This window comes from Lipophrys pholis, assembly GCF_963383615.2.
Source record: "Lipophrys pholis genome assembly, chromosome: 22".
In the NCBI taxonomy this organism is placed as follows: domain Eukaryota; kingdom Metazoa; phylum Chordata; class Actinopteri; order Blenniiformes; family Blenniidae; genus Lipophrys; species Lipophrys pholis.
The window spans coordinates 14,126,983-14,149,476 of record NC_137644.1 but is presented as its reverse complement, the minus strand read 5'-3'; the positions used below and the strand labels follow the sequence as shown (position 1 = coordinate 14,149,476).

Sequence of the window (22,494 nt, the reverse complement as noted above, 5' to 3'; positions counted from 1 at the left end):
TGCGCTCGCTATTAATTGGAAAGAAAAAAAAAAAAAAAAAAAAGAGAAAGCAGAGAAAATAAAGCATACGCTTAATTCAATTAAAACAGCCATAATGGCTTTGGTTGTAAGGCCTGAGGATTCCTTTGTTTAGTGGCTTTGTTGAATTCAGCAGGTCCTGCTTGTGTGGAAGTGTTAAGCAGACCACAATATGGCCCCTTTCTCTTGCTCACACAACTTTGAAAAAATTTAAGTTTTGAGTGGATGGCCCGTGACATAAATGAGAATCACATTTTGTATTGTAAAATGTGACAATGGGAAACTCTTACCAAGCATATGACCCCCCCCCCCCCCCTCGAACAGTGTCTTCTCTTTATTAATATTATATAGAGCATGGTCCCGTGTTTGATAACTTCGTCATTTCTTCCTGTTTCTTTCAAACTAATAAGACGTTTTTAAATAGTTTTGCCCACTTGCCTCCACCAAGTATCTTTTCCTTCCAGACAGTTCACCTGATTGATGCATTTGACTTCAAAATATAGTAAATAAACTGAGAAATCCGTGCAAGTATACAAACACAATTTCAGTAGGTAAATTTTAGGGCACTTCTCCTGCAAAGTATATATTATATAGCAAGACAGTGGTGCTCAGTCGCATGTCGCCAGTCTGTGACAGAAATCGAGGGGAAAATTTTCGACAATTTTAAGGAAGAAATTATGATATTTGAGATATTTTGGTCTGTCTGATGCACTCCTACATGTTTTATCTTCTGTAAATGGGACATCAGAGTGTTTTACATTGATTTTACAGTAAATAACCTGGTGTGACACTTTGGGGCTTGATATTTCAATGAATGCCTGACAGAGGGACAAACGCAAAAAAACTAAACAAATAATAAACTCACTTGTATTTCCAGCTGCTGTACGACTTGCATCTGAACTCTACACTGGGCTGTGCTCCGGTCGTCGAGGGCGTGTTCATTGTTTAGGTGCCTGGTGGTGAGAAGAGGGAGGGACACGCAGACAGGAGAGAGAGAAAGAGAGAGAGAGAGAGAGAGATGACACACTTAAAAATATATCAAATGTGTCACAGCTTAAAAAAATAAAAGACAGCAAATTATGCTCATTTTCACCATGATCAAAATTATGGAGGATGATAATTACAGTATCGCCTTCACCACCGTTTTGTTTCAATGACAATATTTCTATACTGCAACAATTATCTATAGGATCCTGTTAGGGACCATTGTTCCACGCTGGAATGAGGTAATTAGAAGTAACATGACGGTGTGTGGTGCCATGTTTAACATGACAATAGGCCTGCCCCAGTTTAGATGGCTAACTTCAGTGCCGCCACGAGCAGCGCTTTCTGCAGAGAATAAAAGCTGCTGGCCCAGCAGAATGGCTTTGTCTCCTTCGTTTACCGAAAACAATACGCACAATTTAACACCAGCAACATTTGACACACAAAAGCTGCACTTCACTTGGAGGTGCATTATCCGGCGGCAGACATATTAAATGTATCTGGTGTGTTCGCCTCATTAGAAGAAAAAAAGGCAGTCAGACAGCCAAAACAGTCAATGAGGTTTTTTTTTTTTTTTTTTGTCTTGATTGGATTTCGTCTGTAGGATACAAAAGCTCCGCCATTAAGATAGACCTTTATTCCTGGTAAAGCACGCACACGCACACACACACACACACACACACACACACACACACACACACACACACACACACACACACACACACACACACACACACACACACACACACACACACACACACACACACACACACACACACACACACACACACACACACACACACACACACACACACACACACACACACACACACCTGCACAAAAACACAAATATAAGGCAAAAAGGGGTTTCCAAAGTGTTGTGATGCTGGGTAATGAGCCTCTATCTAAATGATCATTGGTGACAAACTCACAAAGCAAGCTTTGAGGATGCATGCTTACGAAATGCCAGAGCTGCCACTTTATCTCCAGTAATTATAGGTTAGCTTGCAGACCCTTCAATGATCATTTACAGCTCTGCCTCCAGTGCATTAGAGGGAGTACAAAATCTCTCTGGCTTTCACTTTATCTGAGGATACACACAAGCTCGCTGAGATTACTATGCACTTGCACAAACACCGGCTCCGACACACACACACACACACACACAAAATGCACACTCTCACCAAATATTTCTCTATTGTTTCCCTCACTTCTTGTTTATCTGCAACGTGCAAAACAAGACAACTCATCGAGGCGCCTTCTTCCCAGCCTGCCAATCAACCGCCGAATGGAACGTTTGTAATCACAATAGCTCTGCACCTTTCAATTAGACTGTACACATTTAAAGACTACTCCATCTCCACCCTGCCTCGTGCAAGAATTTCAGGTCCAATGCTCAGAAATATTTCATTATAAATCAAGAATGAGGTAGCATTAAGGAAAAGGGGAGGGGCGGCCGAGAGGGACATATGTGGGAGAGTCGCGGCGAGGGGAGGGACGAACCGGTGGATTTCTTCAGCCCTGTGCCTAATTGCTGTTTCAGAATGCGCATGCAAAAATGGGGGCATTTCATTAATCATTTAATCACGTCCCTCGCAGGATGAGGGAACTAATGTTGCAAATACCCTTTTCATTTCACTGCCCATAATGCTATCTTATGCACTTGATGTATGGCGTGTGTCATGAATTACAGCTGCTTCAAAAGCAGAGAGCGGGGCCTGCTCGCTGTTCCTGAAGATACCTTGTTACAAAAAAAAAAAAAAAAAGAAAAGAAAAATAGAGAGAGAGAGAGAGAAAGGGGCAAATCTTTATTAAGCTCGCCTCTCCTTGACGAGCGGCTTGTTTCTCCTCTGTTTTGTCAGGGTGCGGGCGCCTGTGTGCGAAGGTCCTGCAGAGGGTTTTAGCCTGGTACATGTGCCTCCTCGCAGTCCTGGCCAGTTAGCAAGGTGATTACAGGAAGATTACTACATGCATTTATGAAATATTCAAATGGCAGCATGTCCTACTGAGCATTAATAATGCCACAGGAAGACAGAAGATGGAGGTGGGGGATGACACAGATGGGCAGAGAGAAAACAATAAGGACGGGAGACCTTTATTTACTAAGATGGGGCAGAAACACGAGTCTGAACTCGACGAAAAACAGCTTTCTCTAACAGGACTGGAATTCCTTTGCTCTTATCTTTTGTTCCTTTCATATTTTGTCTTTAGTCACACAGTCAGGAACCTACATTCCCAAACAAATCCTAATAAAATGAAGGAAAACAATGGGATATCAGAGTAAGGATCCAGGTGCGATTATTAAAACTTAGTCGGAGGCTTCCGCTCTGACCGGTAGAGGCCTGGTTGTCTACTGTTTATGTTTACTGCTCCACACTCGCTCTGGACCAACATTGATTTCTGCTGTTGGGAGAATTATGTGATGAGGCCTTGTGAGGACGGGGAAGAAAGGATGAGAATGGAGATTGAGAGATGTAGCAAAGATGGAGAAATCAAAGCAAATAAAGAGACAAAGAGGGCGATAAACAGCGGTTGACGGGAGAGGTGAGACGCAGCGGTTGTTTTTCAACCCCTAGATAAAGACTTCTTCTTTTATTGGATCCTGCTGCTTTCTCTTTTCTCTTTAAGAGCAGGGAGAAAAACATCTCAAAGGTTTTTCCCCACAGCAGCGCACATGAATATGTAAAAGCCATCAACGTCCACTAAGGGCCCAATAATAAATCTACTCAAGCCAGAATATATGGATGATACACTTCTGCTAATTGTCTGTGTGTATTATCAGGGGCTGCAGAGGCCCAGCAGTGAAAGTTAGGCCCCTGAACTGACTGCGCATGGCACACAAACACACACACACACGCACACACACACCAGTTCAACCCAGTACACACAAACAAACAGCCACGACACAGAGTTGTGTGTCTACACATGTATTGTAGAGCAAGAATCATGGATAAACCAGGCGGTGTACACAAGCATGCATATTTACACACACACACACACACACACACACACACACACACACACACACACACACACACACACACACACACACACACACACACACACACACACACACACACACACACACACACACACACACACACACACACACACACACACACACACACACACACACACACACACACACACACTCTCTCTCCCCTCGGTGGTGGTGGAGCGTTAAGCAATGCCCTCCGTTTTAAAGGTCTTGTCACAAGTGCAGCAGACATGTGGAAGGGTAGAGGAGAGCTTAGCTATCCAGGGGCCGGGGGCCTGCCTGCTATGCCTCCGCACTGGGTGTATGTGTGTGTTATAGGAAAGACAAAGACACTCGGCCGCTGCCTTGTGGGTTTAATTAGCAGTGGGTTACAGACACCAACGTTCAGGTTAGCGGCTGAGCTTGCCATTTTAACATGGAGCCTGCCTTCCTGCCAGTAATAAGGAGAGCAGAGTGGTGACATAAAGTGGACGAGTTAAGTGTGTGTGTGTGTGTGTGTGTGTGTGTGTGTGTGTGTGTGTGTGTGTGTGTGTGTGTGTGTGTGTGTGTGTTGGGTGTGTCTTATTGAGGCGGAAGGAAACTGACTTAGAGGGGTATGCAAGGTGAAAAGTGTTCAGAAATGTGGATATTTTGGAGAAGAAATGGCGTGGATTATATGATAATTACTTTTTGCAGTCGCCTATACATAAAAGGGAGAGGGGCAGAGGGTTTTAACAATGAGGCTATGCACGTAAAGTAAATTTTCAAACCTGAATTACATTTGGATTCGCTGATGTTTACCGAAAAGACTCCCACAAAAATAGCTCCAGCACATAACCTACAAGCATTAATTTTCATCCCCCGTCTCCTTTTCTTGCAACTAACACAAATACACACACAAACCGCAACACCCACCACTCAAGAAACATATTGTCTCATTTTGAACATCACAGAGCTAATTCAGGGTGCCAGCCACCTCGCGGCTACCTTTTCCAGGTGAGAACACTTTAAAGCGAACTGAAGAGCTATTAAATGCTGATCTTGACAAGTTTCTTCATGCAACAAAACAATAGATGACTAAACGTGTCACCGCCGCTGAGCCGAGCTCCTGCAGCGACTCCTTCGCCGCCCCCCCCCCCCCCCCCCCCCCCCCCTTCCCCCACATGTAACCCACACCTAGCTACCAACATCTAAACTGTCATCTCAATCTGACATCCACTTTATGTAACCCCCGTTTAAACTGCACCCCTGTGTGTGTGTGTGTGTGTGTGTGTGTGTGTGTGTGTGTGTGTGTGTGTGTGTGTGTGTGTGTGTGTGTGTGCATGTGCAGTTGGCTGGCATCTCCGGAAACTTGAAAAGACTCCCTCTGACACCTACAATCACTGCTCCAAGGCACGCCACCGAGCAGCCATCTTTGTTCTGATGACGAGTGTGCCTTCTTTGTCGGTGCCTGTTTTCATGTGCCGGCTGGGTTACGGTGTGTGTGTGTGTGTGTGTGTGTGTGTGTGTGTGTGTGTGTGTGTGTGTGTGTGTGGGGGGGGGGGGGGTCTGTACCAAGACATGGTTGTGTTTTGTAGCAGCCGATGTTCTGGCAAGTGTTCTTACAAAACCGTCAGCCAACCTGTGCTCTCGCTTTCAAGTCTGAAATCACCCTGTGTTCTCTCAATCTGTCTTTCTTGCTCGCGCTCAGTTTGCCTTTACAACCCTGCATCCTTTTGCATCGCCTCGCCGGCTTACCGGCTTCACAGACACATCGCTTTCCACGGTGTATCTCCGTCCCTCACCTGAATAACCGACTAAGCTACCGAGACACAGTATCCCTCCTGCACACAGACTTGCGTGTGAGCAGAGCGTAGAGTGCAGAGGAACAGACTGATGTCTTCTTTAAGTAAGTGTACAGGGGTGATAGGACAAGATATCAGCAAATCTGCTAATCCGACACAGGCTTGCCTTACCATGCACACATCTGCTCCCAAGCTGCAAGGCAAACTCCTCTACCTGGACTAGTGCACATGCAGTCCAGGTTGGACGATTGATTGTGCGCCGCAAACCGGCTTTTCATGAGGATGACTTCTAAAAAGATTCACATGATGCCTATAGATGTATTCAGCCCGTCCTAGAAGACTCGTATTGACATTGACATGTGTGTGACACATTTTTCATTTGGGGGGGGAGGACACACGTGCATATTCGCCGCACTTGTACGGGACGCCTCGTCAGTGGGTGAAAATGGGGCCTAATGTGTTGCCTGGTTCTGTCTTGGGAAGGCTGGTAAACACCTGCGTCCTTCATTTTACAGGTGCATCTTTTGGCTTGAATCGCTAAAAATGCAGCTGACCCACATCCTCCAGCAGCTCCCTGTTTGCACTCTGGCTTCTTCTAGAGAAATGCAACATTTGTGATTTTTTTTCTTTTCTTTTCTAAAAGCCGGAACAATATTCTGATTTCAAGAGTTTTTCACGAATTCACATGGACATTTGCAGCCCATGGAAAACACTCGCCAGATCGTTATTTCACAGTTAATTACAAATCTAATTAGAATATTCAAATTAAAGCTTTCCCTTTCTTTTCTTCTCTGTGTGAGAGCAGGGAGCCAGGGAAAGAGTGAGAGGAGGAGCAAGAGCGAGAGAGACAGACAGAGAGAGAGAGAGAGCGAGAGAGAGAGACTCTCAGTGAGTGGCAATGTGATAACCTGTAATCGGCAGTGCTGCAAACACCTTCTTCCTTTGATGTCCCTCCACTAACATCCTGGCAACAAAGCCGGCCAATTACAAATGAGCTAATTAACTAAATTGTTGATGGAGCATGAAGAGTTCATTCGCTCTGGTGCCTGCACCATGACAACAGTGAATGAGGGCCTTTGTTGTGGAGGTAAGTGTGCGGCCGTGCGAGTTGCCATTAGCTTTTGACGCTTTTTCACAAACCTATCAGGCCCCTCCATGCCAGGAAGGAAATTTGTTATGGATCAGAGTTGGTTTGAATCCTGCATTGCTGGAGCAGAACCCTGTCAACTAGCTGTCGAGGAGGTCAAAATGTGCTCTTTGAAAGGCAGTGATGTTTTCTTTTGTCACAGCCCCTGTACCCAAGCAGCGAGGAGGCGTTGTGCTCGAAGGGGACAACTCCTGTGTGTTTCACAATAAAATAGATATTACCGCATGGTGTTAACAGGAAAGGGAGCGAGTTGGAAATCAACTCCAGTGTTGCATCTTTGTCTTACTTCAAAAACTGTCCAAAGTCCTCACAGATGTTCTCGCAGCCGGGCCACTTGCAGACACCGTGACCATACAGGGGGTGGGAGCCTCCACTTTCTTCATGTAGTGAGCTATGAAGAGAGACGGAGAGGGCGAGAAAGGTAAAATGAGCAAACACCACATGGGAGGAAGGTCTGAAAAGCAATGACATGGACATTTCACCAAGATAAAGTATGGACGGCAACCAAAAAAGCCAGTGGAACGCAATCAAAATGTTTCGATAATAAGATGTTATTTATAAGCTGAGTGTATTTCATTAAGCATAGTAAGTAAAGTATTTTAAAAGATTTGCTGAAGCAAATAGCAACAGAAATGACATAAGAGCTCATTATTGTACTTTACTCCACCTCCGGAAAAACATGTCCATTGAGTTAACCCTTTACCAGTAACCAGGTCTGGTACGTATTGGTATTTATGTCCATTCATTTGAAACTAAAACCAATACAGTGATAATCATATTCTAACTGCTCTATACTGAGACAAAGCATCTTTTCCTTCGAGTCAATTTGACTCAAATATAATACCTAAAGTATAAATAATAATGGCAAAATATGTGTAAGAATAATACTTTTCAACAAATTTAATCGTGTGAACGGGTGTTTATTTACACCGACTTCAAAGTATTGAAATATCCTCACATAACACACATGACTTCCTGTATTTCAGGTTTGTTATGAGTTGTTTAGCTTACAAACAAAGGCTTCCCACTCTTCTTTAAAGCCAATCAGCATCAATACAATCACAAGACTCGCTAAATCGTGTTTTTAAAGCATCAAAATAAAAAAAGCAAAATCTAAACCTGTCAGTTTTATTTGTAGGAAATCCAGCGACAAAGGCAGACATGACAGATATAAGGTATTTCCAGAACTGTGTCAACTTTCCCGGCTTGTGTGGATTAAAGTGCCGGCAAAAGTTGACGAGTAAGTAGTAAAACATCAGGTAAAAAATAGCCAATGTTATCAAGAATGATCTTTAGCATAAAGAGGAAGAGTGGCTCCCAGCAGTGATAATATGGCTGCAGAGAGGGTTTATCGTAAGAGACTGAAATCTGGATGATGGATGAAGAGATTTTTGCCAGTCTAGAACCAAATGAGGTTTCTAAGATGTTTGGGCCAACTCCCTGTGGAGTTCTTTCATTAAAAATAAAATAAATAAATAAATAAAAAAGAGAAACTAGTAAGAACAGCTACTGTTCTTACAAAGGGTCCACCAGTTGAACTTTCATCTGTTCATTCACTTTGCATTATAGTCTTATTTTCTACAGCACAACACTGCAGATGCACCAAAACTTGGGAGTTGGGAACAAGTGAGCAGCAACCAACTGACCCACATTCAGTCTCAGCAATCATGATCAATAGAGGCTTAACTTTGGGGACACTATGGAAGAACGTCGAAGACATACTATAGGTTGAACCAACTCCCCTCGATGGAAATGTAGCCCACACACTGGAGCTTTGCCTCCACCACAGTCACCGTCACATCTTGGAAAGCTATTACGGGGGAGGAGGGGCGGAGGCTTTCAAGTAAACATTAAAAATCCAGACAGCCATATAATTTTCATCAGGAGATTAATACTCTGTGTAACTTATGTTCTTTGAGGACAAGGGGAGCAGGGGTGTTCTGGCGTTTTTCAAATGGCACCCAAATAAGTTACGACCCTGCCTAGACAGCACATCCTATTAAAGATGACAGTTTAACCTTTAGGCTTGGCACTGGTGTGTGCGTCTGTGTGTGAGGGAACATGTGTTGTGTGTTTGTCTACGTAGAGGTTGTGCATGTATGTGTGTGGTCTGTGGCTACATGCCTGTGTGTGTGTGTGTGTGTGTGTGTGTGTGTGTGTGTGTGTGTGTGTGTGTAAAACAGAAATATGTGTGTTACTGCTGGCAGAGCTCACACACTGTTTTACAGAGGGGGGCTTTCCCCGCATCGATCCATGGCATGTTAGTAAGCAGTGCTCCTGACAATACTCCTTGTTCGATCATTATGAGACACCACACACCCCTCGGGACACAGGCAAGATAAAAAAAAAAAAAAAAAAAAAGCCCGCCCGCTCTCCTCCTCTCTTTCTTCCTTCTCTTTTCATTCATTCCCTACCTCTCCTCTTTCTCTCTGTCTTCCTTCAAAAGATATCTTTTTCAAGCCTCCTTTTAGTGGTACTGGAGAGATAGCATCTACTTTAAACCAATTACACAGCACTTCCACCTCCAGTGCGAGTCTCTACCAAGCATCCACACACACACACACACACACACACACACACACACACACACACACACACACACACACACACACACACACACACACACACACACACACACACACACACACACACACACACACACACACACACACACACACACACACACACACACACACACACACACACACACACACACACACACACACACACACACACACAGCTACCCTAAGTCCTTATTATAATATCGCCCAAGAAAAGCCTTTGAATAATGCATGGGCCAGATAGGCAGATATGTGAACAGTCAGTGTTTCGGTGCTGGGTGCATTTATAAAAGACGCCATCACAAGGATAAACATCCTGGAAACGCCATTCAAGGCATCACATATTCTGTTTACATGACAAGCAAGTGAGGAAGGTAATTTTCAAAAGACAGAGAAAAAAAAAGAAAGAGAGAAAGCACTAAATACTTAATGTACAAGGGGGTTACCTTGTCTTGCCTGCCAGAGAGGCTTGTTGTAAGAGCCCCTGCCTGCTTGGCTTCCTCTCCCCGCTTTTGATATGTGTGCACAAGTTAAGTGTGTTCAATGGCACGCACTGTCCCCCGGGACAGCGAGGCTCTCATTTTTTCTTTTTTCTAAATAATACCAAGACACTAATAAACTATTGAATACATAAACAAAACAGCCTGTTGTCTTTGAAGTAACAGCGCTGCAGATTGTTGTTCTGATGTGTTCCAACACTGATTCCTGGAACAACAACAGGCGTGTCTCGGCTGCCGTCAACTTTTCATCTTGTTGTTTCAGCTTGTTGCTGCATCTACGGTGTGGAAGCGATGACTTTTATTCTACCTTTCTCGCTCCCTTTCCCTTTCCCTCTCTCGTCTGTGGTTGAGCGCGGGGGACTGTCCGTTGGCGATTGAGTGGTGGGAGATGGGAGGCGATGCTTTGGCGGGATTGGAGGAGGAGGAGGTAGTTGAAGAAGAGTTGTTGGTAGAGAGGTCTAAGCCGCCGCCGCCACCACCGCCGCCGCCACCGCCGCCAGAGCCGCTGCCGCCACCGCCGCTGCTGTTATGTTTAATGCCGTTGTCTTCCATGGCGTGGCCGCCGCCACCGCCGCCGCCTCCGGTCACGTCCTTCCATAGCTGTTGGAGCTCAGCTGAGCTCAGACCAGCTAAGATATGAAGACAGAGATGGCAAAACTTGAACTCTAAACATGAAAACAAAAACTTTACTGATAAACAATAGCACAGTCCTCTCTGTCAACTTATACATTTAATGCTGATAACAGCTTTTTCTCATCTGGGTTAGGTTCAGTTGCCTTAATGTGTGAAGTTTTCATGTTTTCTTTGCGCATGTGTGGTTCTTACTCAGGTCCAACAACATGAAGAAGCTTGAAGCTAATCATTGACGCCTACTTCCTGGTATGAAGATGTGCGAGGATCTTTCTCTCTGTTTGCCCTGCGATGGAATAACGGCAATGACAGTGGTTTGCAGATAAACAACTTTTGTCCACTGCTTCTTTCCAGCTTGGCAACTAATTAGGGAATATTCGGTCTTTGATTTGTCTCGAACAGTTCCCTGCCTTGTTGTTTTTCTTCTCCGCCATTTTACTCGTAAACAAAAAACACAGGTGTTTACTTGGCTCACAGGGAGAAAATGGAGCCTGTTCTCTCCTCTCCCTTCTGTCTCTTTTTTTTCCTTCTTCTCTCTCTCCCTGGTTCTCAGAAAAAGGCAGTAAACAAAAACAACAACAACAACTGCTGAAAGAAGGAGGGGTGCGGCGGCGCGGGGGGAATAGAAGCAGAGATGGAAAAACAACAAACACAAACAGGCTGAGGAGAGCTAAGAGAGAAACAGAGGTAGACAAAGAAAGCCATAATCAGACAAGAACAGAGAGAAAGAGAATGGAAGAACAGAAGACTAAACAAAACAATCATGGGGAGAGTTAGGGACAAAGTGGAAGCTAGGAGAGCATACCAATGAGGAAGAAGATAGACAGACATACTTAGAGATAACGCAACAGGGACACAGGTGCATACAAATTAGAAAAACAAAGACGGGCAGGACAGAAAGACGGAAAAGAAGAAGGACAGCCAGGAGTGAAGACACTGGAGGGAAGTCTGGCAGCAGGAAGAGTCGGCGAGCGACAGCGAGGCAGTGGCTGACACTTCCACCCGCACACAAAACACAGGAAGTGTGTGACTACTACCGCTGCAAGTCACGTGCTTGAGATCAACAACATCCCTGCTCCCTCTTCCTCCTGCCACATCCTCCTCCTCCTCTTACCTTGTTGGGGCAGGGTCTGTCCGGGTAGGGCGGCCTGGCCTGGAGCGGGCCCGGGCAGCGACAGCAGGCCCTGCCGCTGCATGTTGAGCAGGTGCTGCTGCTGCTGGAGCTGCTGCATCTGCAGGAGCTGCTGCTGGAAGACGAGCTGCTGGGCGGCCAACTGCTGCTGCTGCTGCTGTTGCTATAGAGAGGAGGAGGAGGAGGAGAGGAGCAAGAGAGGAGCAGGAGAGGAGGGGAGGAAGACAAAATTACAGATGAATTAACAACTGAGAGAGTGAGAGAGGAGAGTGAAGATCCTGTGGTGTGTGAGTATGTATGTATGTGTGTGTGTGTGTGTGTAGCCTGTACTCACTTTGCCTCTGCCGTGACCTTAGCTACACCTCTCAGCTTCCCCCTCTGTCTCTCTGTACGCTCTCCCTCTCTGTCTGTGCTCAGTTGTTCCTCCTGATTGTTTCGGGCTGTACCACAGAGCACTTCCCTTCCCGTCTTTATGCATGTGTCCGCGTCCGTCATCACAGACACGCACACACCGACACAAATCTTTGCTGATATACCAGTTCTCACGCCTGTTAGGGGCATGTGGCTTGTGATTGTGTATGATACTAAGCCGCTGGTATAATCTTCCCCACCCAACCATCCCACGCTCACCCTTGTAACCCCCACCCACCCCTTCCTGCCACCTCCAGAAGTTAATTGTCTCGTTCACTGATGGTCCGTTTTCTGCTTATGTGACCAGAGGGAACGCGCAGAATGAAAGATTTACAGCTGCGTGTGCATGTGAACGCATAGACATAAACACACACACACACAAACACACATACACTGAGCCCCCGCTTCCATCCCCTCCCTCTCAGCACTCCTTGCTGTCTCACTGAGTTGTTTATCACTGGGCCAGACAGGCAATTGCATAAGCCCTGTGCAAAACAACAACAAAAACAACAACAAAATGAAAATGAAAAACATCGAACTCAGTCACTGCAGCTGAGGGGAAAAAAAAAGTTGGAGACAACTCAGAGCTGTATTAGCTATATGAGCTATATCAAATTACAATAACTCAGGTAATAATTGGCTGTAAGTGTACTCTATTAGATTTAATGGATATTCTATCTTTCAAGTCTGTCAAGCAAGAAAAAGATGCAAATTTGTTGTGATTCAACAGTGATATTTATGTTTTTCCATTTTGCGCTGCTCTCCGCACACGTGTGTACACAGATGTTTCTGTATGTTTGCATTGTACCTGCACAATGTGGCAGTGGAGGGAGGGGGGAAAAACTTGTGATGCGCTCACTGGAAAACAGGGCTGCATAATGGAGTGGTGGAAGAAGGGGGGGGGGTTTGTCCCCCACAACCTCCACCTGGCCTCGAGAGAAATAAGGGAGCAATTTCTATTCCATATTTGATGGCGAGGCTCCTGAAAAACTCTATTCACAAATCCAAACAGAAACAAAGCCGCCGGGAGGTCAGTTGCGACTTCCTGTAGGGGCAGCATAATGGGCTGCTTGAAGAGACAGTGAGAGGCTTCCATACATAAAGAGTGTTGTCAGGATGTGGCCCCGGACCGGCTCGCCAGGTTCCACGCCAGCGCCGTTAACGCAAATGTGGCGAAGGCTGCCGCGTTCGTCTCCTCGCCTCTGATAGCCAAAGAGAAACGAGACAGAGCCGTGTCTGTCGAGCGGCTGCCTGTCACCGTGATTTATAGCCGCCGTACGTCGTAAGTTTAGCGGTGGTGCATGTTTGTGTGTGTTTTGACGCCCACGGAAACAGTTCATTAACGAGTTGGATGCCGGACCCTTTTGTCTCAGGTCTCCTTTCTATAAATCAAATTCTGTCTGAGCACGTGTGCATATGTGTAGATGTGACCTCAAACAATTCATTAATGGAGCAAGTCCAAGTGTGTTACTGCATGAAGGTAGGAAAAGTATTGTAGTCAAAGAAAGCACAGATATGTTGGTGCAAATGTGGGGAATAACAGTGAAACGTCATCAAAGAAGAAATAGGCATTAAATAGAACAAAATCCTCAGAAATACTCAACTCACAGACAGGTAACTGAAAAAGTAAGTACAGCTGGACTACTTCCTTGCTTTCCCAACCCAATATGAGTCGAGCACCTGGCATGGCAGCTGCCACTATTATCACTGTGTGACTGAATGAGAACCAACAGTGCTTTGAGAGGGCTCAAACAATGAAGATCTGATATGAGCTTCAAGCTTTTTGATTATCATCGTGTCACAATGCAAAAAAAAACCAACCAAAAAACCCCTGGTGAATCCAACTGTTCTGTTATTTACATCTTGACACAAGAACGGTGACGTGGATGTGTTACCTCTTTAGCCTGCTTGGGGTGCTGCTGCTGGAGAAGCTGCAGATGAAGCTGCTCCTGTTGTTTCTTGTAAAACTCCTGCAGGTGTTGCTGAGGTAGGAAATAGAAAGTGAAAATGAGGGGAAACAAGTAAATGTACATTTGTCACATTATCAAATGGTCTTATATCAGATCCTAATTAATCCCCAGGTCTTCTTAAACAGATTTTTTTATTTTTTTTCCAGTGTTCAAAGTTACCAGACACAGGCTTACGTAGACATTTAGAGGCTGCAAAACTTAATTCCAACTGATTTACATTCAGAATACTCAACATGCATCCCTTACAAATCACTACAAATCTCCTCTCAATCTTGCCCTCACTTCTAGAGCGCCAGCTGGAATTCACATGCTTTGTTAAATAGAAACTGTTGCGCTCTGTCAATAACATTTTCTACTGCTTTTGGCATTTGTATCCCTGCTGTCTTTCACAGTTCTTTTCACATGGACTTTAATAGTCCTACAGTTCTGTGGGGACACCAATCCATCATATTAACTATGCGATTGGCTGCCAGAGTGCACAGGCTTCCTTTGGAGTGGTTGAAATAAACAGAATAAACCCTCTCCACGTCAAGTTTGCTGCAATGAACAGATTGTTTGACACACAAAGGGTGACAGCTGTTTAAACTTAGATTTCACGTTTGGGTCGGGCACTCTTAGGATGGCTGTGTGGCCTGAAATAAAAACCCATGAAGCGGGCCGCTGGAAAGCACGGCCCAGTTCTGTGCAAATATCAACATGATTTAACTGTCACTAATGTTAAAAATGAATGGGAGCCGGAGGAGTAATTGAGAAATATTGGGAACTCTCACTGTAGTAAATTAATCCACATACATCAACTATAGACCTCAGCTAAATAATGATGCAGGACTGCCGTGGCTTTTAGAACTAAACAGATTTAATTCAAAATGATAAAGCTGAATTACAAATGCAGGATAGTACTATCCCAAAAAAGATATCAAGTAAAAATGTTGAGTCAACTTTTTCAGCCAGCGCCTTTACTTCCCTTGAAAACGCTGAGCAAAAGGCACGTAATTACAGTGAAGTCACATCTTGAGTTGGGGGGAGCGCTTAATGAAGAGGAATGATCAGAATGACTGACATTCTTAATTAAACTATTCTCTTTTCCTTAATCAAACCCATAAATGAGAAATGCATTTCAATTCCGGCGTGAGACTGAGCCAAGCTGAATCCAAATATTACATCATCCATCACCTATCACTCAGCTCCTGGTGTTCAATCCAACTGTGCCCTACTCTCTCGGTCCCTGATGGATGCTTGTCAGGGAATTGAACCAGCGACACGGTGGAGAGTTAATTAGAGGTGACACGACCAAGTACGTCAATTTTCAGATTCCTCTTGGTAAGCGTGTCAAGGACACAGGACGGCGGTGAGTTGGCAAAAGCCAGTCGTTGCTGTGCTGCACAGGCACAGGAGTGAGTCAGGATAAGCAGAGTTTTGGGGTGTGTATCTTTCTATGCAGACACACACAAGATATTATTGCACCATGAAAGCTTTTGAGGGTTAAAATAAACATGTAATGAGGTGATAAAGCTTTGGATTTAGATGCGTGTTGTGTACGGATTAGTGTGCAACTCGCCTATTTAGTAAGCGATGTGTGTGCTTGTGCATCTACCCCCCCCCCCCCCCCCCCCAGTTCTTCCATGTGCTTCCACAGCACATTGGCTCACCGCTGCCGGCTTACCTGCGGATGTGCGTGTTTGTGCATGCGAGGCGAGGCGATGTTTGTGTCGAAATGTTTGTTGGCGCTCAGGCTTACCTGCTGCAGCATCACGGCCTGCTGCTGCTGGAGCAGGGCCTGGAGCTGCTGCGGGGAAAGCACCTGCTGCTGGAGGATCTGCTGCATCTGTTGCGGCGTGATCACCTGGGGACTCATCATGGCCACTGACACTGGAACCTGGACACATGAGGACAAGGAACGAAAAAGTTTAGACAAGACAGGAGCAAAAAAAAAAAAAGACGTCAAGACAAGTCCATTGAAACTATGTTCAAGCTTGGAAATACATTTGCGGTCTCGTTGAGGAGACGATAGTAAGCATGTAGGTGTGGTGCAGACAGTATAAAAAAAAAATAGAGCATTTGAGATTTATGTCAGCCATGGTGGCATGGATCTACTGGGAGTGTGGTAATTGGTGGTTTGAAAGGTAGGGAGAGCAGGCCTCCCAAGGCCGTGCTGCTTGGCAGCCTGGAGGAGATGCTGAAGGACAGATGGGTGCTGTGCCTTTGTGTTGCTCGTCTTATTTTCTTGCCTTTAGTCCACTGGGAAAAGTAAGGGATTTAAATAGACATAGACCTTAATTAGCAGGACCCTTGAACTCCCCCACTTTAGTGTGCCTATCAGTGCTGCTATTGTGAAACAGCGTGAAAATGCACAACTGCAAAGTTGATTAAAAGTACACTGATGAAGTGGACACGTGGCAGGCCCAATCAGCGTGATGGGGTGGGCTGGGGCTAAGAGTTTGGGGTTCATCCTGAGCATTTCATATATATCTGGGAGAGAAAAAAATATATCACCCTTTTCTCTATGTAGTAGGGTATTTATTTTCTTACTAGATAACTGCGGTAGAGAACATGGCTTTTAAAAGGAGCCAAAAGTACTGTTGTCTCGTGGCCTCTGCCGACATGTCACTTTGAAAAATGTGTGTCATCTTTGGCGATTATCACTAAACCACAAGCTGTCAAACAGCTGGTGGAACTTTGGCAAGACCAAGGATTAGGTATTCTGTATTCCTGCCAAATTCCTGTACGTTTATTTTCAGTCTTTGATTGTGAGTTCAGAGTCTCAGAGTTTCAGATTGTTATGGCTGCGTAAAAATTTATTTGAACAACTTCTGTTAAAGCAAATAAAATCAACATAATTGGTGGACTGCATAATTCACTCTGCAACAACACAAAATGTATTGAAGTGTTCTTTTCCCCTGACCTTTACGATGCGATACAATCAGATCAGACACAATTATTTTCGTGTTTTCTACAAAAAAAAATAAAAAAAAGGGATTAAAGTAGCAGGTACAGCCGTTTGCAGCATCTTGTTAACAAATATTATTGACAGAAAAGCTTTATGTACTCTAACATCATTAAAACATCAACATGTAACGACACCTTTGCTGATGCTAATTGCAACAGTGTTTGTACCGAACTGCCATGACAGTCGCCAGCCTCTATGGTGTGTCAAGGGGCCAATAAGACATCCCTGTCCTCATCGCCAGCTAATCAAGCTGGCTTGATTACTTTCCATGCATGTCTCTCCTCCCTCTCTCTCTCTCGCTCTCTCTCTGTCAGGCCTTGACACGTCCTTGTTTAGTTCTCCTCTCCTCGACGCCCCCCACCCCACCCCACCCACCCCAGGTTTTCCCCCCTCTTTGATTAGCCGAGACATTTGCATGGTCACTACACATTTTTCATTTTAGAAGTCATTATGCATTAGTGGCTCCTGATCGCCCGCCTTGACTAATCCTGATGAACTGAAAATCACAGCTGAAGGTCAACTTCCAGCCGGCCCCGCTGCACATTCATATTCATATTCAAACAAATCCTGCCTCCATTGTTCATTAGGGTCTTAGAGAGAAGGGACTCCATCTAAGGTGGAAGGGATGGAGGAGGAGGAGGAGGAGGAGGATGTTGTGGTACATCTCTTTTCTTCTGTGGACTTCTCTATGCAGCAGCACAAGAGAAATTGCATTCAAAATAAGCGAGGTGCTGAACAAAAGCCGTCAAAAGTTGCAAATTAAACAGCCCATGTGTAATTATGCAAATGTTCTGCTTACACCTTCAATGTTATTAACCCTTAAAGGTACATTTGCTAGGTAAGTAATTACCCCTGCAGTCACTCCTGGTTTTGTGTTGGATGCCATTACAATGGGACGAGTGTGGCTGAGAAACAACATGAGAGATGCACTCATTAAGACTATTAATTGGATGCTGGCTCGGAGAGGGTCTGGTTCACGAAGGAGGAAGCAGGCTCAGATGTGAAGGGTTTAACATAAACGTATGCGCATGCATATGTAAAATAGTGTGAAATATAAATTCTGTGTTGCACTTCAAACACTTCCTCCATTGTGAAAGTGGCAAAACACAAGACAAGGCAGATACTTGTAAAATGAATAATGCAGCATTTCAGTGTCGAATGAATGAAACAGAACAAGACTTAACGAAAGAACAGATAAATAAAAACAGCAAACAAAACAGATTGTGGGAAGAAACACAGTTCTTTTTGCACTTTTATTAGCTTTTAGTGGCGTAATGGGTGTTAATCATCTTCATTTCACCACTGCTTCAAATACACACAAAAAAAAAAAGGGGGAAGGAAAACGAGAGAAAAGGCAGGAGAAAGAAAGAGAGGGGAGAAAAGGCACTGGCCCACATCCATTGTGAAGTGCAGCACAATGCTAATTCCAGCATTTAACTGCATGCTTTTCTGCTTGACGTATCAGAGGCTCCAAGATGAAAGCAGATAAGTAATTGCTCTCCTGGTTCTTATTCTTCACTGACAACCCATAAATTTAATTTTACACACACGTTCATTTACATTTTCGAGTATATGACATGATAATTGCAGGAATATAACACCTCCATTCTGCAGGATACTGCAGGAGGGCTTGATTGACGTGAGCGGTGAATTGAAAGGAACAGGAGGCTGAATTGCCTCTCCTTGAAATGATTTTGCCACGAAGGGATAAAATTAATGAGCATTTAGTAGACGCTGGCAGTGGCGTAAACATCCACGTACTGTGAATAGACCCTCTTTCGTAGGAGAGGAGCCGTGATATGCAATTGGTCTGTGCCTCTGTTCCTCTATAATCCAAAAGGATATATTTCTAGTACTGGTGCACAAAAAAAAAGAAAAAAAAAAAGCATTCATGAGATTTATTAAAATGGTCTGAAATTAGCTGGAGCTGATTTAGCCACTGGGGACCCTAATAACAGAAGGTTACAATGGCAGAAATTTGGAGAAGGAAAAACTGAGCCCCTTTCAAATTACTATTAAAAAAAAAGACTTCTGAATGTCATCCCTACTTTATGGACATTTGGAGGAAACATGCTTGTTTCTTGACTGTGCATGCAATTTGAGCCCATATTTGTTTATGTCCCTCGTCCTAAAAAGAACAATGGGCCATATTGACGTGAACTTTGAAGACATGTGGTTTGTCCTAAAAGTTGGAGAGCAAAACAAAGGACCTTTAAATTGGCTCATGATGTAAAAACACTGGCCGGGACCCTCAACAGAACAAGCAGATCATTACAACCACTCTTGTCACACCAGCAGCCTGTATCCAATGCTTTGCGAAAGGTCAAGCTCTGTTACTGTGAGCTCAGGTATCGCTTTCAGGCAAAGATGGCACCTGAGTCCCTCATTAGGTTTGATTCAACTGGGCATTGTGGGAGTAAATGCAAAAAGCACAGCTCCAATATCTGCTGTTCACTTAGCTGGCTAACAGAGCTGTCCAATAGATCTAAACGCTCCCATGTGACACACTTCATTTTTTTTTTTTTTTTTTTAAGTAATACTCTTTAGGGGGAACTCAGATTGGTGGCATAAGGATTTAAAATAACAATTAGACCAGCAGACTCAATTGTATTCCAAATCAAGCACTAATATTCAGGGGGGACCATGTGGTTAGATGGCAGCCATAAACATGTGAGCAGTGGAAAAATGGGCGGTTATCAACCGCAAAGGTTCCTGGAACACTGGGCAAGGGCCTGAGCTGCACTCCACACACTGCCATGATAAATACAATGAGAAATCTAAGGTGCTGGTTGGTAATTACTAAGAGAGCCACTACTAATTAGGCCAGCGGTTTCATTTTGCACAGAAACTAAAGAAATCAAGAAAAAAAAAATGGGAGGGAACTCCCTCATTGTGACACCCTCCCCCCCATTGCTATTTCATCTCAATCTCCGGAACATCCCACGGGGGGAAAAGGGACAAAACCTCAGATATCCATTGTAGCCCGTGGACTCCTGACCTCTCGACTCCCTCTCAGTTGACACTGCTCATTTACTCGCCAATTACTGCCAAACGTGGCCTCCACCATTATTGATAGCAGGGACTCTCCACCAAAGGACCACCAAGGCAAGAGGTCGAGCTCATCTGGCACACCGAAGTTCAAGTGTGCGATCTGCAAAGGCTGTGTGTGTGTTTACGATGTCAAATCACACATGCATACATGTGAGCCTCATTCAGACGCGTACAGTGTGCTCAGCTTAGGGAGATCAATACTCTAGATTGTCAAGACTGAAGCTAAGTAGATTACTGAATGTTTTCCTAAATCAATTTCCATAGCAGTTTGGCAGCAGTGCAAGGGAAGTGCAATTTATCATAACATAAAGACCCATCATGTAAAAGCCTCTAATAAAAAGCCCGAGGAGATTGGGACGAGCTTAGCACAATTTCCATATTGATTTATCTCTACATGTAGAAAGTCACTGATTAAGCCTCTTGAATTTAGTGTTTGCCAGCGTCGCAGCACAACACGGCTCGTGCACATTGTTTGTGTCATTATCAGCACAAATTGTCACACCTTTATCATTACGCCGGCACAATTCACTCCTGACTGGTGCGTCCCTGCAGGTGCACATAGTTCATGAGCGAATGCGGGCGACAGGAGTGAAAAGGAGGGGGGTTAAAAAAAAAAAAAGAAAAGAAAGAAAGTGCAGAGAGAGGAGAGAGCTGCGACAGGGAGACAGAAAGTGTGTGAGAGAGTACAAGCGAGAGCAGGTGAAGAGGACGATGGAGGGGAGGGTGGAGGGGGGTGCTTTCCTCTGATGTTGCAGGTAATATGGCCTCCACTGGATCAGCCTCTTCATCAGTGACACACAGTAAATTACAAGTGCTTCAAGCAGCTCAGTGAATTATAGTTCATCACTTGGAAAGGCTTTCCCCCTCACCACCGGGGCCCAGGCGTATCAGATCTGCCGGTTAGGATCCAATTAACACCCTGGCCAGAATCATCTGATTGCATGTGTAAGGGCTGGTATAACTCGTTTATTGCACCCATGTATCTTCTGTCACAAGGTAAATTTGTTGCTGCTACATCAAAGGTCTGAGCTACTTTTTTTTCCCCCCCTCTCTCTATCCCTCCCTCTCACTTTCTCTTGATCCCCCAAACTCAGCTGCCTCGCCTTGGGGTTGCATTTCAACTTCTTTTGCATCACAATGATGAACCTGCTCTGTCCTCGCAATTTAGCAATCTTGTCCTGTAGGTGTTGTAAATGCAGGCAGAAAAGAAGAGGTGGGGAGGGAGATGGGTTGTGGAAAAAAAAAATAAAAAATCTTGTTTTCTGGTTACAAAAGCAGTAACCAAGGGTGTTTGACTTAAAATGTGCTGACGTTTTTTTCTTCTTCTCTCTCTCAGAGTCAACAGAAGTTTTCCTCATGAATAACATAATATCACCCCCCCCCCCCCCCCTTCTCTGTGATAATTCTCTATTTTCAGATCCAACCAGAGGGGATGCAGTGGAAAGATATATTCATAAATGTAAATGTGAACTAGCATCCTTTAGCCACGCACGCCAGAGTCAGCTAACCTATGCTCGAGCCTGGCGTCACAGCCCTTTTCCCTGAATCTGCGCTCGCGCGTGCGTGCGTGTTCCGCATGAAAGCCAATAAGCAGATGAGTGCTGCTATTGAGATGATATTGGCTCAGTGGCGAGACGTGAGGAGCTGACCTTTAAAAGTGTGACACTTCCTCGGATGGCCCGGTGGCCACAGCTACCCTGACTGGTCTGAGCTTGAAAGCTGCAAATTTACAGAAAACTCGGCAAAAAAAAAAATAAAAAAAAATAAAAAAAATAATAAAAAAAACCATCATCTCCCACAATCCTTGAACCGACCAGAAAAAAAAAAAAAAAAGAAAAGCTGGAATCTTTTCATTCCTATTTGGAGTTAGAGCATTGCCCAGATGGGACTGAGGTTCTTAGTCTTGTAAAAAGGTATTCACAGCTTGATAGTGTGAAAGGGAGGGAGCGGAGCAGCAGTTGCTACACTTGCTCGGGGCGAGCTTTCAGGTTTTGCATGATTTAGAATTGGACGTTGGGAACAGGGAGGCGGGTCAGAAGGTGCTTTCACACCGTCAAGCTCCCATCTAACAGGCTCACGGTGCGGGGCTATGGGAGGCCACTCGAGCTGTTTCACATGTGGCCTCTGACCCACGGAGGTGGGAGCTGTGTCACAATGGGGTAACGTGTTGTACGGCGAGATAGCGGGTTGTGTTTGGGCCATTTCCAGACCAAGCACATGTTTCACTTTGTGTAAGACTTTTTTTTTTTTTTTAAGCCACTTTCACAAACATTCACAAGATCATTCACTCAATGTGCTCGCCATCGATAGTGATCACGAGGAGGCTAACTACCAAAGAGTGCACAAAGTGACTTCAAGCAATGGGAAACTTTAAGCAACTGT

General features: G+C 44.7%; 1 protein-coding gene across 5 annotated transcripts in view; it reads right to left on the bottom strand.

Moving 5' to 3' along the window:
• The window catches only part of foxp2 (forkhead box P2), a 105,164-nt gene that overhangs the window by 18,443 nt on the left and 64,227 nt on the right, over window positions 1-22,494 (bottom strand). For all 5 annotated transcript variants that reach the window (XM_080492020.1, XM_080492021.1, XM_080492022.1 and 2 more), the window contains 6 exons: window positions 15,853-15,990; window positions 14,040-14,126; window positions 11,716-11,896; window positions 10,279-10,600; window positions 7,197-7,301; window positions 884-971 (listed from right to left, as the gene is read on the bottom strand). In XM_080492020.1, the coding sequence (XP_080348146.1) occupies window positions 884-971; window positions 7,197-7,301; window positions 10,279-10,600; window positions 11,716-11,896; window positions 14,040-14,126; window positions 15,853-15,990 (921 nt within the window). The remainder of the gene's footprint in view (window positions 1-883; window positions 972-7,196; window positions 7,302-10,278; window positions 10,601-11,715; window positions 11,897-14,039; window positions 14,127-15,852; window positions 15,991-22,494) is intronic.